Consider the following 14,717-nt stretch of genomic DNA (forward strand, 5'->3'; position numbering starts at 1 on the left):
CCTCAGGGAGAGGATGGGTGTACAAAAGTGAAATGGTTTGAGTTCTTTCTGTTGAGCCCCCACGATGTTGTCAGTGAGGCTTAATTATTGACCAAGAACACAAAGACCAAGTTTGAGGGTAAGGGATGGAGACTCCAAAGCCCCGCTCGGTGCTGCCCGCCGGCAGAGGGGACACCGAGAATTCGGGGCTGCCCTGGGGCTGGATGCGGAACCGGGACCCCTCCCGGTCCGAGCGCTCTGCGGGCGGCCCCGGCATCGTGGAGGGCGGCGGGACTTCCCGGAACGGCCCGGCTGGGAGGCGCTGACACGTGGCCGCGGCTCGGCAGGGGGAGGGAGCCGGCGGCCGGGGCGATGTGAGCCGGCGGGGCTGGAAGGAGCTGCCCGTATGGCAACGGGAGGAGTTAGGAATGTGACGGTGTGCGGAGGAGAGCACGGCACCCGAACCCCGCAGCACGACGGTATGAGGAGGGATGGAGGCGGGGAGCCGTACTGGTCCAGGTAAAGCTCGCTGTGCCGCTCCTGCTGCGTGGAATCCGGACGGGTGGTTTCGGAGATGCTCGGGGGTCCGGGGACACGCGGCTGTTGGGTGGTGGGAGATGGAGGAAAGCATCCGAAGGACGAGGTGTGGAATTGCTGTGAATCACGAGGGGAAAAAAAAAGATCTCTCTAATATCTTTCTGGCCTGCAGTCAGTTATTTAAACGTGCCGTCGAAACTATGGTGAGGTTTATCAAAGTGTTCCATGTTTGTGTTGCTGATAGTGATTAATTAAGATTAAGTCTGGAAAAGGAGGAGCTCACCGGCACGGAACTACTTCTGTTCTTTTCCTCTTCCCAAACCTCCTTGGTACGATGGCATCGAGGACGAGGTTGGGTGCTGGTGGGCTGCATGCTGACTTTACAGCACTTCAGAACCCAAAAACTCCGTGCTGTTTCTATGGTTTTTTCCTGTTTTAAACCAGGATTCCAACAACGTGCTCCTACCTCATCCCCACCTGGATGAACTTCTGCATACACAGTGTGGTTACTAACTGCCTTCCTTTTGGCAGCTTCAAGGAGCACCGGGACACTGGTCTCCACTGTAGGGTTTTGGGTTTGCTGCTCTCATTGATCACTGTGGGTCCCTTCCAACTTAGGGTATCCTACATATCTATGAAAATATTCAGCACTCCTCTTAGGCCAAAGTGCCCACTTTTAGCTGTTGGGGTTTAAACAAAAGAGGAGGTTGATGATGACTGTTGGTGAAGTATTTATCAAGAAAGATGTGTTTTTAGAGAATGCAGACCATATAGAACTGCACACACCTATAGCTTCTCATTTGGGAATGCTTTGTGGGTCTCAAGCAAACAAGTGGGAGAGGAGCGCCCTGCCAGGTTATATGGGCAGGTTGGCAGCTGGGTAGTCGAGGTGCAGAACGTGGCTGGTGAGGTGGTTAAAAATCAGAGTAGAGGACAGTTTTTGACCAACATATGCAATTGAATGATAGCTCTTGACACTTCCACACATCGATTAATTGCCATGGAGGTGAGGTTTTATCAAGTGGGGACCCCCTGGTTCACCCAACCTCCCCAGCTGCCCTTCTCAGACTTTTTGGTAAGTTTCCAATGGCTGTGATATCACACGTTATCATCTGTATTGTCTTTCTCATCTGTTTGGATCTTGATAAGATTGCTTGAGTTGTAGCACACCTGGGTGTTTAGATAGCGGGTTTTTTTTGTCTGGAGATCTTAACGTGCCAAGCAGAGACTTCTGGTTGGACTGATGGGAAGGCTGAAGCTCCAAGAAGAGAAATTTATAGCCATAAGTTAGAAAGAAAGCCATGGGCAAATCCAACCAGTGACATGGAGACAACGTTTTGTACGGTGCCTCCAGCAGTGGAGCAGAGAACAGAAAAGGCAGTGTGTCCTGTGAAGAAAATGGCTCCTGAAACCACTCTGCTTTTCACAGCCTCTGGCTACACCTGAAGACAAGGGATTACTATTATAGCAGTTTCTCTCAGCTTCACAGATGAAAGGATCTGTATCATGACCACGTGCTGCCCTCCAGTCTCCTGACTGCACTTCTTGCCCCGGAGATCACGCTGCGTTCCTAAGCTCTGCACCCTCATCTTTTGTCAGCCCCATGTTGTAGCTTTTATTGCTTCTTTCTTTTCTTTGCTGGTTGTTTTTATTATCCAGGTTCCTCACTTAACTGTGCCCTTGCTGAGAACTTTTCACATGGCACATGTAAGTAAGAAGTGCATTTCAATTACAGCTGATCCATGTGTGTCTCGTATCAGTGTGCAAAGCACGTGTGTGATTTGTTATTACATTTTCCCACCTCCTCCACCTGGACTAAACAACAGTTTCCAGCTCATGAGCAGCTCACATCTAGTTTTCATCTTTGCTTTTGCCGAAAGCAAGAAATGAAGAGAGGGAATAAACTGAGAGCTGCGTTTGCTGAACACCACTTTGTTGCCATCTGTGGCTCTGCAGAAGAAGTTTGTGCACAGGAGGCGAACAGGAAATCAGCAGCTTTCCCAGTAAAAAAAGCCCTGTGTCCTCTGTGCTCTGGCTGGAAAAAAGCCTCCTCTGAACCCAAATGCTGCTTTTGACAGCGAGAAATCAGCAGCGTGGAGCCAGTCTGCAGCATGACAACATCAGCTCGAGGAGGGAAGAAAGAGCATTCCCTGGATACGTGTATTGGGTTTTGGAGGGAGGGAGGAAATGTTGGTAGGAAAAACAAAGAGAAGTGAGAGGATTGTTGAGCAGAGTTCAAAATAACCACCTGGGTGTTATCTCCTTGCACCACGGCAGGCAGGTGCAATTGTGTTGATTGCTGTCAGTCAAAGCTGGTGGTAGCTGAGCTGGGACTGAGGTTTGCTATGGAGCTGTCATCCTCCTGCCATGTGGCCCCGTGCTGGTGCCAGCGATGCTGTCCCATGGTTTGGTGGCCCTGAGGTGTGGCTGGGAGCTGGGTCTGTCCCTCCTTATAGCCTGAATTCCAGCGAGTTCATTTCAACAGTGACCTGCAGTGCCTGCAAACAGAGCAGCTGAGGGAAGGGAGGGGAGAAATAAAAGTTGAATCAATATTTGCTTTGTGGCACCTACTGCAGTAGTTCCTCCAGCAGGACAACAGGCTGCAAATAAAGGCATCCTGTGCTGCTGCTTCTCCTTCCACTGTGGCTTTCCTTAAACACTGTTGTCAGCCATTGTGCCCTTGGATGGGGCACGGTGGGATCCAAACCCCCCATGGAATTGCTGGGTGCCTCTGAGCAAAACAGTGACCCATTGGACATCAGGGCTGCTCCACCACAGCCCTGCTGCCATACAGACAGCTACCCAGAAAGAGTCATTAGAGCTCAATTACAGTCCTCATGCTAATTATAGTCTGTCTGGGTGGTGGTTGGAGGTTTGTGAAGTAGGAAGTGTTTTCTAGCTGCATGGCTGCTCTGTCTGCAAATTGGGTCCCAGCTGCAGGTGCTGCTCCTTGCACGAAGGAAGCTGCAGAGCAAGGCTGTAGGTTTAGACTTAGATGTGCTTCAGTCTTACACAGTTTGGTTATTTCCAGCAAAGATTATTGCAGGGAAGCAATTTAGGTAAATTTGCTAACGCTGGTAAAGCTCCATGTCTCAGAGGGCAGTTGTAGTCTCCAAAACCTTACACTTGATTTGTCATTACTTAGTTCTTAAAGCAGAGTTTTATTTCTTCTCCCTTCTGCTCACCCAGGCTTCTCCTGTAACCTTTGCTGTTGTTGTTTTGCACTGAGCAGAACATTGACTCATCGGCAGCCTCTGTGATAACTATAATTAGGAGAAAATGCGTTTACAGAGCTCTTTCCTCTGATGTAAGCACGTCATTGTCCTTGGAGAGAAGTAATTCTTGCCGTGCTTCTGGTGGGTGTGGGCACACTCAGACTTCCAGAGTGGATTTTCCTTGCTGGATATGCTGCCTATGGAGCAAGTGGTAATTTGCAGTCCTCGTGATGGTCCATGCTTGTATTGAATGGAAGCATCTACTGATAACAATATAGGAAAAGGGTATAAATGCGATGGAGCAGTGATCAAAATGTGCACTATATCAGCAGCCAAATAATAGTAAATACTGACACTTATTGCGGGTGCTTTACTGGGTCACCCCAATTGTTCAGGTTCATTGACTCTTATTAACCGGCATAGTGCTACCGCAGATAAGAGGGAGATTAGGGCTCCAGGCTGGCTGCAGAATGAGTTTGATAGGAGCCACAGCTCTGCAGGTGATGAACAAACAGCCTTTGTTTTTGCTGCAAGTTAAAGTGTGATCATTGAATCATAAAATCACAGAATCACTTAGGTTGGATGAAAGACCACTAACAACCCCAAGTCCAACCCCTACCCTGTGCCCACGGGTCTGAAGCACCTCCAGGGACAGTGAACCCACCTTCCCACCGGGCCCTTACAGCTCCTCTGCCCTTCTCTGGATACACTCCAGGGCCTCCATGTCTTTCTTGTAGTGAGGGTCTCGAAACTGAGCACAACACTCAAGGTGAAGCCTCAGCAGTGCTGAGTATGGAGTGCTGATGTCCCTCTTACAGCACACATCCTTCTTAGAGCATAAGAGCAAGAGAGTGTCTGTCACCTGATTCAAATGACAGAGGCAGCTCAACCCTTGGCTACTCATTCTTCCAGCAAAGACAAGTGAGGTTTTCTAGTTCCTGTGCTATTTAGTAGTGTGTGAACACATTAAGGACAGGTCCAACCTTCAAAGCTCCCAGTTCCTCCCACTGGGGCTGGCACAGAGCTGCCTATTTGCCTTGTCAGGAAATAGCAATAAATTCACCTGGAGCAGCACAGAGGCTCCGAGTGCTTTCCTTCCCATTGTTTCCTTGTCTCCCTCCTTGACAGACAGGTTTATCAATGGCCTTGTGCTGTGTGGGATTAACCTACATTGGTCATAAATCTGGTACAGAGGAACAAGTTGTTGTTTCAGTACAGAAGGGGTACAGGTTGTTTCCCATGCAGACAGTGGGGTGGAAAGCATGGAGGTCAGTGCCCCAGTACAGTGAATTCCAGTGAGCCAGGAATGGCAAGAGCCTGTCTGCCCTTCCTGCTGGAGCATTTACTTACCTTGGGGCTGGGTGCTCACCTACCAAAACTGAGCACGGGCTGCAAACCCATTCTTGCTTATATGCTGGGTTACTCTGCTCCCTGCTCTGTGCTGTTCAGCCCCATGGTGTCCCATCTCTCACTAGAACACTCTTCCATCCGTGTCACATTTATAAAGGGTAACGTGCCACCTCCCCTGGGGAATGGGGTTGGAGTGCCAAACAGCAAATATTTGCTTCCAACATGGTGTGTCATGTGCTGACCTCTCCTTTGTTACCCTTGAAAGAACAGTTCCTAGAGCTTATGTATGGGGCAGAAAAAGGCAGCTCTGCCAGGCACATCCACTCAGCCATTTCCCCACCTTCTTTTTGCCCCTTTCAGGCTCGAGTGCCGCGTGTGGACAGCGATGCTGCTGCTGGGGACGTGCCTGTTGTACTGTGCCCGCGTCACCGTGCCCATCTGCGCCGTCGCCCTGAGCACGCACTTTGGCTGGGACAAGAAGCAGTCAGGAGTTGTGCTCAGCAGCTTCTTCTGGGGCTACTGCTTGACGCAGGTCATCGGAGGACACATCAGTGATCAGTACTGGGAGTTACTTCCATTTATATTGCTATTCCATTGTTCCATATTCCATTTCGGTTGTTATTATTTCCGTTTCTATTTTCCCCTGTTTGGGCTTTCTCAGTAGCACAGAGCTTGGTTTTGACCTCTCATTTCAAGTTTCAGTAGTTCCACCTTACACACTGGGACAGTAGCAGAGAAAAGGGTGAAGCCTGTTTGTGGGGAAAGGCTTGATGGGTTTCTCTATCAGCCCTGCCCAGGGTCTATAGCCCTGATTCAGAAAGTACACATGCAGTTTTGACTATTTATTCAGATGCCTGGATCTTAAAATCGGTTCTATGGTTATAGTACAGCATGAACCAAAGGACTTTGCACAGGCATAATCCCCATCAAACAGAGGGAGTGCCCCAACCATCCCACACAGCTGCCATAGAGACCTGTGGGTGTGTTAATGGACACATAGACCAGCATGGTGGTTGTGGACGCATAGACCAGTGTGGTTTCTGTTCACCTTTAGACAGTGAAGACCACTTTATACCACCAGTGGTGACTCATATGGTTTTTGCCACTGGTTCAGTAACTGTGGTAATAAAAATAAAGCAAAGCAGCAGCCCAATTGGAAGTCCAATTCCCTACATAGGGGAGAATTTGCTTTAAAAACTGGCAAAGCTGGGAAGAAGGCTTGAACATTGGCAGGGGGCCTTTGCCTTTTGTCTTTGCCCTACTGCTCACTTTCTATACATGTTCTTTTCCTTCTAGAATAGGGGGTGAGAAAGTCCTCCTCCTCTCGGCATCAGCATGGGGCTTCCTGACGTTCATCACCCCACTGCTCACCCAGATCACATCAGCACACCTTGTCTTCATGACCTGCTCCAGGTTCCTCATGGGACTGCTGCAAGGTGAGAGCCACGTCCTGAGCGTGGGCAGTGAGTGTGTGCAAGTTCAAAGAATCATTTGTGTTAGAAGGGACCTTTAATACCCATCTGATCCAGAGATGATGATGTGGGATTATGGAGAAGGCACAAGCAAACCTTTCATGGTGATGGGTTCCTTTAGTTTATGTGATGCCCCTATTACAAATTCACCCTAAGTCCTGCCTCGTTATCTCAGTGCTTAGCTCCCGATGGATCCTGTAAATTTGCTTTCAGTTTGCTTATGAGACCCCCTTTCCTGACAGCTCCCTTTCCTTGCTCACAGGGGTCTACTTCCCATCCCTGGCCAGCCTGCTGTCCCAGAGGGTGAGGGAGAGCGAGCGAGCCTTCACATACAGCACAGTGGGAACTGGCTCACAGTTCGGGTAAGTTCAGAAGGCAGATGGCTTTGAGCAGTGAGTGACAGTCTCAGGACATCCTGATGATGAAAGGACATTAAATAGTTGGAGGCAAAACTTCCAGCCTGAAGTGCAGGCAGTTGCCTGGGTCCGTGAGGATGCTGCCTGCAGCTGGGGAAGCCTCAGGCAGTTGCTGTCTGTGCTCTCAGCAGTGCATGCGCTGCTGAAGACTTTGTGTTCTCTGAAGTGTGCTGTTTGCTCTTGAGCATGTCAAAGATTTCTGTGTTGGTTTTTTGTTTGTTTGTTTTACTTTCTCTCCATGACAGACTTTGAAGAGCGTTTGCAACATTTCATTCCTATAGGAAGCAGCCTGATCCTGTAGGAAGAGCAGGGGTCAGCCCGAGACTGCTCACTGTCCTCTGACAGACAATAATAGAACTTTCCCATCCCTGCTAGTTTTCTTTTTAAATGGAAGGTCTGCTTAAAAGCCATACAGCAATTTTGCTGTGTTTAATCACTCGTTTAAGGGCGTAAAAAATGCAGGCACATGAGCCAGCCTGTGGTTTGCTTTGCAGGACGCTGGTGATTGGAGCTGCAGGATCTCTGTTGCTGGACTGGTACGGCTGGGAGAGCGTTTTCTACTTCTCTGGTTTGCTCACTTTGCTCTGGGTTTACTGCACCTGCAAGTACCTGCTGACAGAGAAAGGTAAAATCAGCCCTCCTGCCTTGGGTGGCAGCTTTCAGCAAGCCTGTATTGCCCAGGGTGTGTTACATGGTGGGTTTTCTTTGGGTCTCTCTGTGTTCAGGCAGCGTCTGCCTGAAGATGCTGAATCCAGAAACAAGATTTTGAGCTTTCGCTTTGCTGAGTTTCTGTTCCCAGTCCCATGCTGTATTTTGTTGCTGTCAAGAGTCCGCTCTGACTCTTCCATTCCTTTAAGCACCGGTGAAAACACCACGCAGAGCCTGATCTGCTAAGTGGATTAAGCTAAAGCAGGGCAAGATATTATTCCCAACTAAGAGCATCTATGCATAGAGCTTTTACAAACCAGTTAATCCTGAATATCTCTTCCAAATAACTCTGGGTGTAAATCCACACATGGGCAAATGATGACACCTGGATACAGTGTTGTTAGTGTACATGTGATGCAGGAGCCCAGCTCACCTTGTGCCTGGTGCTGCATAGAATCCAGAGGTGCCCAAAGAGTTGTTGTCTAGAAATACAACAAATGGTGAGGGTGGCTGGATGGAGCTGTGGGTGGGTGCTGTGGAAGATCTTGGTGAACCTAAAATGAGCATCCAGTGCCAGTACTGCAAACAGAATTAGAGTTAGAGGAGATTAAAGTGCTTGTACAGTATTCTTTCAAATCTGGTCCGGCTTGCACAGTATATTGCTGATCAGAGCATTCCTTTGGCTGTTTCTGTCCTTCCAGATCTCATCATCCCCTTAGACTATTTAAGGAGAAGCATCTCAATCTCAAAGCAGAGCAAAGTGCCCTGGAAGCAGCTGTTTAAGAAGGCTCCAATATGGTAGGCAGCTGGCAGAGCTCTGAGCGCTGTACCAGGGCAGTGGGGCTGGAGAGCATCCTCCTGCCAGGGCTTCTCACCTTGGTGTGCTTGTTTGTTCTGTGTGTTTGTGCTTTGCCCTTTAACGTTTGGGAAACACCACCAGGTTTGCAGGCTGCTCCCTGGGTGAGTCCTGTGCTCCTCCAGAGCACCATTCCCAAACACACTTGTTAGAAACGCTGCTTGTAATAATGGGCTCCTAAGCAGTGCAGCGCAAAGACCCTGCATTCTCACTGTTGGAAAAGCATCTCTTTACAGCCCTTTTCTTTGAGGGGGAGAGTGCATTGGGCACTGAGAGGCACTGAGCCTCACTGGAGCACAGCAGTGGGTTCCCAGGGGCTGCTAAAGGCAGGGGCAGAAGATCTCACTGCCCTGAATAACTGTGGGCCATCTGCTGATGGCAGGGCCTTAGGAAGCCCTCGGTGACACCTACTGCAGCAGGGTGGGTGAACCTGGCCCACAACTGTGCTCTGATGCCAGCCATGGAGAGAGGGGTGTGGGAGTGCATGGTGCGAATGGAAAGATCTCTGGAAGCAACTGCAGCACTCAGAGGGATTTACTTACAGACCAGGAACTGCAATATTGTGCTGCTGGAGTGGCCCTTCTCACCCAGCATCGCCGTTGCTGCTCACTGCCCCCTCCCTGCTGTGTATTCCCAGGGCTGTCATTGTCGCACAGCTGTGCACAGCCAGCACATTTTTCACTCTCCTCTCCTGGCTGCCGACTTTCTTTAAGGAAACATTCCCTGAGTCCAAGGTAAGCACAGTGCTGGTGTTGGGGGGGGGGGTGGGGGTCGAGCTGGGCTGCCTGCATTGCTTTCAGAGAGTGGGGTGGTTTTCTAATGAGCAGCACATGTCTCATAGCACTGTGCTGTTGCAGTGACTCCATGACTGGGTGCACCTCTTGTAATGTGCTTGCAGCTGTAATTTAACCATCTGCTCTGCCTTATAGCATGGTTCCCTTATGTAAGATGCTCCATATAGTGCTCCTGCATCCAATAATCGCTTCATATATTTTAATAAACCCGGGGCTTGATTTTAAAGGATAATCCTTACCGTGGTAAAACTGTGTCACCTGCTGGTCAGATGCCCCTGCTGCAGGTGAGATGCCTTCACCCACTCCCCGCCCACCTGGGTGGATGGAGATGCTGTAGTGTTTTGGCAGTGGGATGAGACAAGGATGGCTTTGGTGTGGTGGGACCGAGTGTGCTGAGTAACCCCAGCTGTTGCTACAAGGTGCACAGACCTGCAAGCCCCTATGGTGGTACATTTCTGAAAGTGACCAAGAAGTTAAATTTGTGGTGCTGAAAGATGCAGATGGGACCTGGTACAGTTTCCATGAGCAGCCAGAACAGGATTGCTCAAACCAGGAGCACTCAGCCCTCTGTGCATCCCTCTGCTGCTGTGGGATGTGTCCGTATGGCTCTGAGCAAAGGGGATGAGCTGAGATGAATGCAGTCCAATACACAGCGAGTTCAGCTCCTGGTGGGATCTGGGCACTAAATGCCTCTGAGCAGCAGTAATCCAGATGACCAGCAATCATCTGTGATTACAAATGTAACAAGCTCTCTGAATTGAAAGTAGACCAAGGCATGTTATTGCTGTAATGTTACCTAATCCTGGTATTACAAAATCCAGCTACATTCCCTCAGCTCCCTGCTAATGCTGCTAACGAGGCTGAAGCCACTGCTGGAAATGCTGCCAGCAGCTTTGATGCTGACCCGCAGGGCAGAGCTACACCCGCAGCTCCCAGAGCTCCCCGGCTCTGCACATCACTGTGCTGAGCACCAAACTGCCATGCTCAGTCCTTGCTGCTGGGGTGTGCAGAGGGACAGAGATAGCAGTGCTGCCTGGCTTGGCAATGCAGACCTGGGGGCTGTGCTCTGGGAAGGCAGTAGAAGCCTGTAAGAAGTCCTGCTCCTTTCATTTGTTTTCTTTCTGCAGACTTTTGCAAAACATTTGCAGACAAGCTCTGACAGCAGCTTTCTCTTGTCTTTTGCTGTCTTACAGGGCTGGGTGTTCAATGTAGTTCCCTGGCTGGTTGCAATTCCAATGAGCTTGTTTAGTGGATTTCTGTCCGATCATTTAATTAATCAGGGTAAGAGCCCTTCTGGCTTTTCCTCAGCTCTTGTTTTATTGTGGGAATGGAACTGGGAGGAGGAGTGAGAGAGGCGTATTGGGAAGGAGAAGACCCGGCAAACAGACAACATGCTGTCTTGATATGACAGCTGTGGGAGTGCTGCCCCATCTGTGTTCTTGGAGCTCTCTTTGGTCTCACAAGATCCATCTAGAGATGAGTTCTGGCCATCTGAAATCACTCTGTGCTCCTGGCTGGGATCAAGGACACCTTTTGAGCTGCCTTAACTGGCCTCTTCCTTCTCTTCCAGGGTACAGAACCGTCACCGTCCGTAAGTTCATGCAGGTAAGAGAGCTGAAGCCATGGGAGCAGCTTGAACTACCCGCTCATGGAAAACTCACTGAGGTATTTAATTTCTCTCTTTCTCCAGGTCATTGGCTCTGGAGTCTCAAGTGTCTTTGCCCTGTGCCTGGGCCAGACATCCAGTTTTTGCAACGCTATAGTGTTTGCCTCAGCTTCTGTTGGGCTTCAGACCTTTAACCACAGGTACCCACAGCCCCTCAGCTTCCACCCCACACTGGTGGGGCTCTGTGAACAGCCTGCTTCTGTCCCACCATTGGTGCTAACCTTGAGCATCGCCCTCTGATCTGTGTGCTGCGGGGCATGCAGGACTGAGCAGCTTGTGGGTGCACCAAGCAGGAGGTGGATTGCATTTCATCCTCTCTGAGCGCTTGGAGCTGAATCCTTCTATGTTGCTCTGCTTGCAGCCTCTTCCCTCCTTGTCCTCTCTCACCACTATTATCTGGGATCCTTTACTTTGGTTGGACCAGCTGAACTCAGTGCAAACAATGACAAAGCAAATCCTGCTCCATTAAAGCTGCCATTTCCCTCCTCTTTTTCTCACTAGTGGCATTTCAGTGAACGTTCAAGACCTGGCCCCGTCCTGTGCTGGCTTGCTGTTTGGTAAGGAATCCTCTGGGCCGTGTGGGGACAGACAGGGTTTGAGGTGTTGTGCCTTCAGCCTCAGCTCCCTTCCATGCATGGAGCTGCACAGCTGAGCTGCTTCGTTTGTCTGATGGCTGCCAGCAGAGAGGTGAAGTGTTGGTTGGCCCCACCATTTGCATGGCATTTTGCTGTGCACACAGAACGAATGGGTTGGGTTGGCAAGCCAGGTGAAGATGTGCATGTCTTCATGTTGTTAATACCCAGTTCCTGTGAGATGAAACAAAAGGGCATTTCCCCTCTCTTCTCTTTGCAGGTGTTGGAAATACAGGCGGAGCTCTGCTAGGTAAGGCTCTCCCTGCAGCTCATCCCATGGGCAGGCAGGATGCAGCCCCTCTGCATTTCCATCTCTTCCCTCTGACCAGGTGTGGTTTGCGTGTACCTGGCTGGATATCTGATGGAAACAACGGGCTCCTGGATTTCTGTTTTCAACCTGGTGGCTGCTGTCAACAGTGTTGGTCTCTGTGTGTTCCTGGTGTTTGGAGAGGCCCAGAGGGTGGACACAGACTCTGCCTACATTGACCTGTAGCAATGAGTCGAAGGAGCGGAGTGTGTCATATTTGTGTGCCGCTGATGCACAAATGCCAAAGAACACTATTGTTTTGTGGGTGTTTTAATGGGATGACAATGACTGGGACCGTGTTTGTAGTAGGTCCGAATGAAACCCACAGCAGAAGAGAAATGTAGAGTTCCTGTTTTGCTCAGGGCACGGCTGGTGGTTGGTGGGACCATCCAGCTCAAAGTCTATAGTGAGAAGGTGGCCTTGGTTTGCCCTGGTCCCTTCCAGGGGCCATGTATGTGTACAGGTGGCTGTCCTGCTGGACGGGGCTGCAATTTGCATTCTCAGCTTACAAAGCGCATAGTGTGGGGATGGCCGTGCTTGGCCATCCTGGGACTGCGTGGGGTATTTCCAATGCTTTGCTTTTTGTCTGGACTAAAAGCAAAATCCAAAAGAATGCACCTCTGACCTTAACTGCCCCTCGTGTGCCTTCGTTTTGCAATCTGCTCTGCAGGTCCAACCTGGGTACATGTGAGAACAGGTTGTGAGATGGATTCAAGGCTTCCTTCAGAGCAAGTGAGGATCTGTAGCTGGTAGCCCTGGGCAGGACATCCCATCCACCCTGCCTTCACCATGCTCCAGCTGAGACCTCAAAGCCCAAACCCCTCATCGGGGGGACATGAGGCTGTGCTGCCCTCATAGTACAGGGGCAGCTGAGGAATCTTGCAAAGCCATTTCAATGTATGCTGTGAATGTATGTGAAGAATTGGCCATGTGCAGTGCTATGGGTCTGTGCTCCCTGCTGTGTCCTTCCTACTCCAGGGAGCATCTGCATGAGGTGTAAAGCCAATCCCTGCACTGGGGAGCCATAGTGCTGGATGTGGATCCATTCTGTTCCCTGTGTCAGGGGGAAATACTTGGCTGTTCACGTCTCTGAGCCTGAATGTCTTAAGTTATTTATAAATATTTTTAAATTTAAGTACCAAATTCTATATTTTATGTATCCGAGGCCTGATTCTGCATGCCTGTTTTCTGTGGTACTCCCAGCAAAGCCCACGGGATTTCTAGAGCAGAAGGATTTACCAGCCTACAGCTTCTGCTTTTGCAGGGTCTATTTTCCATGTGGTATTTCACACTGAAGTAAGTCACTGCTTTTTCTTCCACCCTTCGCTCACAGCTCACCCAGCACTTTGGTGGGTTGTCTGCATTATCTGCCTCTGTAAACTGGTCAATAAGGTACAGATCTAAGGCCAGGTTCCACCTTCAGATATTCTCAGCAAAGCATTGAACCTCTTTTCCATAGCTGTACAATTACTAGTTTAAGCAGCCTTGCCAAAGCTCGCTATCAGAGACTGTGTTATGGAAGGACCTACAAAAATAAAGGCAGCAAATTGTTTGCACGCTGTGTGGTTGCCCTTGTAATGCAGAGATGCTCAATGAGACAGAGCTTGAGTGCACTCAGTGTCACCGAGCCCTGGGGGCTGGGGAGGGGGTGGGAGGCCGTGCTGGGAGAAGATCAGGGTATCACTTGTTGGAGTGATAATGCAAGAGAACTGAGTCTGCTGTTGGATGGTGCATGCCCTGCACACAGACTGTCTTCTGGCTGGAGTCTGTGTTAAAAAAAAACCAGCACAAATTGCCAACTTTTGTGCATCCTCAAGGTTCGAGCAGATGCCAACAGAGGGAGCTGTTAGATTTGGGATGTGGGATCTGCTGCCAGCCCAGAGCTGCTGCTCCTGGCCCTGGAACAGCTGGCACAGCTGGTTGAGCTGGGATGAGGAGCACTGAAGAGCAGAGCCACGTAGTCCAGAAGATGTCTTTGAGGACTGTGGGATCTGCTAATTTTCTCCTGCACGTGCTTAGAAAGGAGGCTGTGCAACTCAGTGCTATCAAAATGATACTGAAGTCAATTTAATAGCGTGTGTTTTGTCTTCAGCCCTTCCAGTCCTGCTTCTCTGCTTATAAAGATGCAAACCACCTCTGCTAGACTTCAGCTCTTTTGGCCTGAGGAGCTCTGAGTGGCTGCAGATCACCCCAAAACCTGCTCATTCCTCATCACAGTGTGAAAGGGACTGGAAGTCTGCAGCCGTGCTGATTAATTGCAGGCACATTGTACTGCTGTTGTGGGTTAGAACTGCTGGGTCGGTTTGTGTTTAAGTTGTGTAGGGCACATTCAGTAGTTGGCATTGGCCTGAGAGCACTGAAGGAGCACTGTTGTACTGCAGCTTGCCTAACACTAAATCAGTGTAATCATTCAAGCAAGGCAGAAAGCAAAACACAGGAGTAAAAGTAAAGTAAAGCAGCACTTTTTGGAGGGGAAAAGAGATATCAAAAAGCACTTCTCACTGATAATCCCTCATGGAAAACACAAGCAGATGCTCTTGCAGCAAAGTCCTGCTCTGACACCCACCTGGCACCTCCCCAGGGTCAGGATGTGCCCCAAAGGCATCACTGTTCTGCAAAGGGCACCGAGCTCGGCACTGTCACAAGCAAAATGCCACCATTTATTGCAGCCGTGACCTACTGCATGCCACCTAATGAGGAATTTTCCATCTCAAACTTTAATGCGATAATTAAGATGTCCATTAAGGTCTTTACAGTTTGACTGCTTGTAATTAAGAAGCAGGGTTTGGTGGGGAGAGGGGGGGGGGGGGTGGGGAAGCAAGGAGTTAGAGCCGAGGGCATCAGG

At 49.8% G+C, this 14,717-nt stretch overlaps 1 protein-coding gene across 3 annotated transcripts; it reads left to right on the forward strand.

Annotated features, from left to right (window-relative positions):
• Positions 1-228: 228 nt before the first annotated feature.
• Positions 229-13,428, forward strand: SLC17A9 (solute carrier family 17 member 9). 3 transcript variants are annotated; one of them, XM_015881661.3, is made up of 13 exons: positions 229-498; positions 5,442-5,639; positions 6,378-6,517; positions 6,816-6,915; positions 7,464-7,594; positions 8,319-8,415; positions 9,111-9,207; positions 10,461-10,548; positions 10,838-10,872; positions 10,958-11,073; positions 11,435-11,490; positions 11,786-11,815; positions 11,895-13,428. In XM_015881661.3, the coding sequence occupies exons 1-13, from the start codon at positions 386-388 to the stop codon at positions 12,056-12,058; spliced, it is 1,365 nt and encodes a 454-aa protein (XP_015737147.3). In that variant the 5' UTR covers positions 229-385; the 3' UTR covers positions 12,059-13,428. The 3 variants fall into 3 exon arrangements, with proteins under 3 accessions (XP_015737147.3, XP_085376528.1, XP_085376527.1); XM_085520401.1 differs by lacking the exons at positions 11,786-11,815; positions 11,895-13,428 and having other exon boundaries at positions 257-498; positions 11,295-11,485; XM_085520402.1 differs by lacking the exons at positions 10,461-10,548; positions 10,838-10,872; positions 10,958-11,073; ... (1 more) ...; positions 11,786-11,815; positions 11,895-13,428 and having other exon boundaries at positions 256-498; positions 9,018-9,149.
• Positions 13,429-14,717: the final 1,289 nt, after the last annotated feature.

The sequence above is a fragment of the Coturnix japonica genome, chromosome 19 (genome assembly GCF_054131305.1).
Source record: "Coturnix japonica strain WE chromosome 19, WE-NBRP24, whole genome shotgun sequence".
Classification (NCBI taxonomy): Eukaryota; Metazoa; Chordata; class Aves; order Galliformes; family Phasianidae; genus Coturnix; species Coturnix japonica.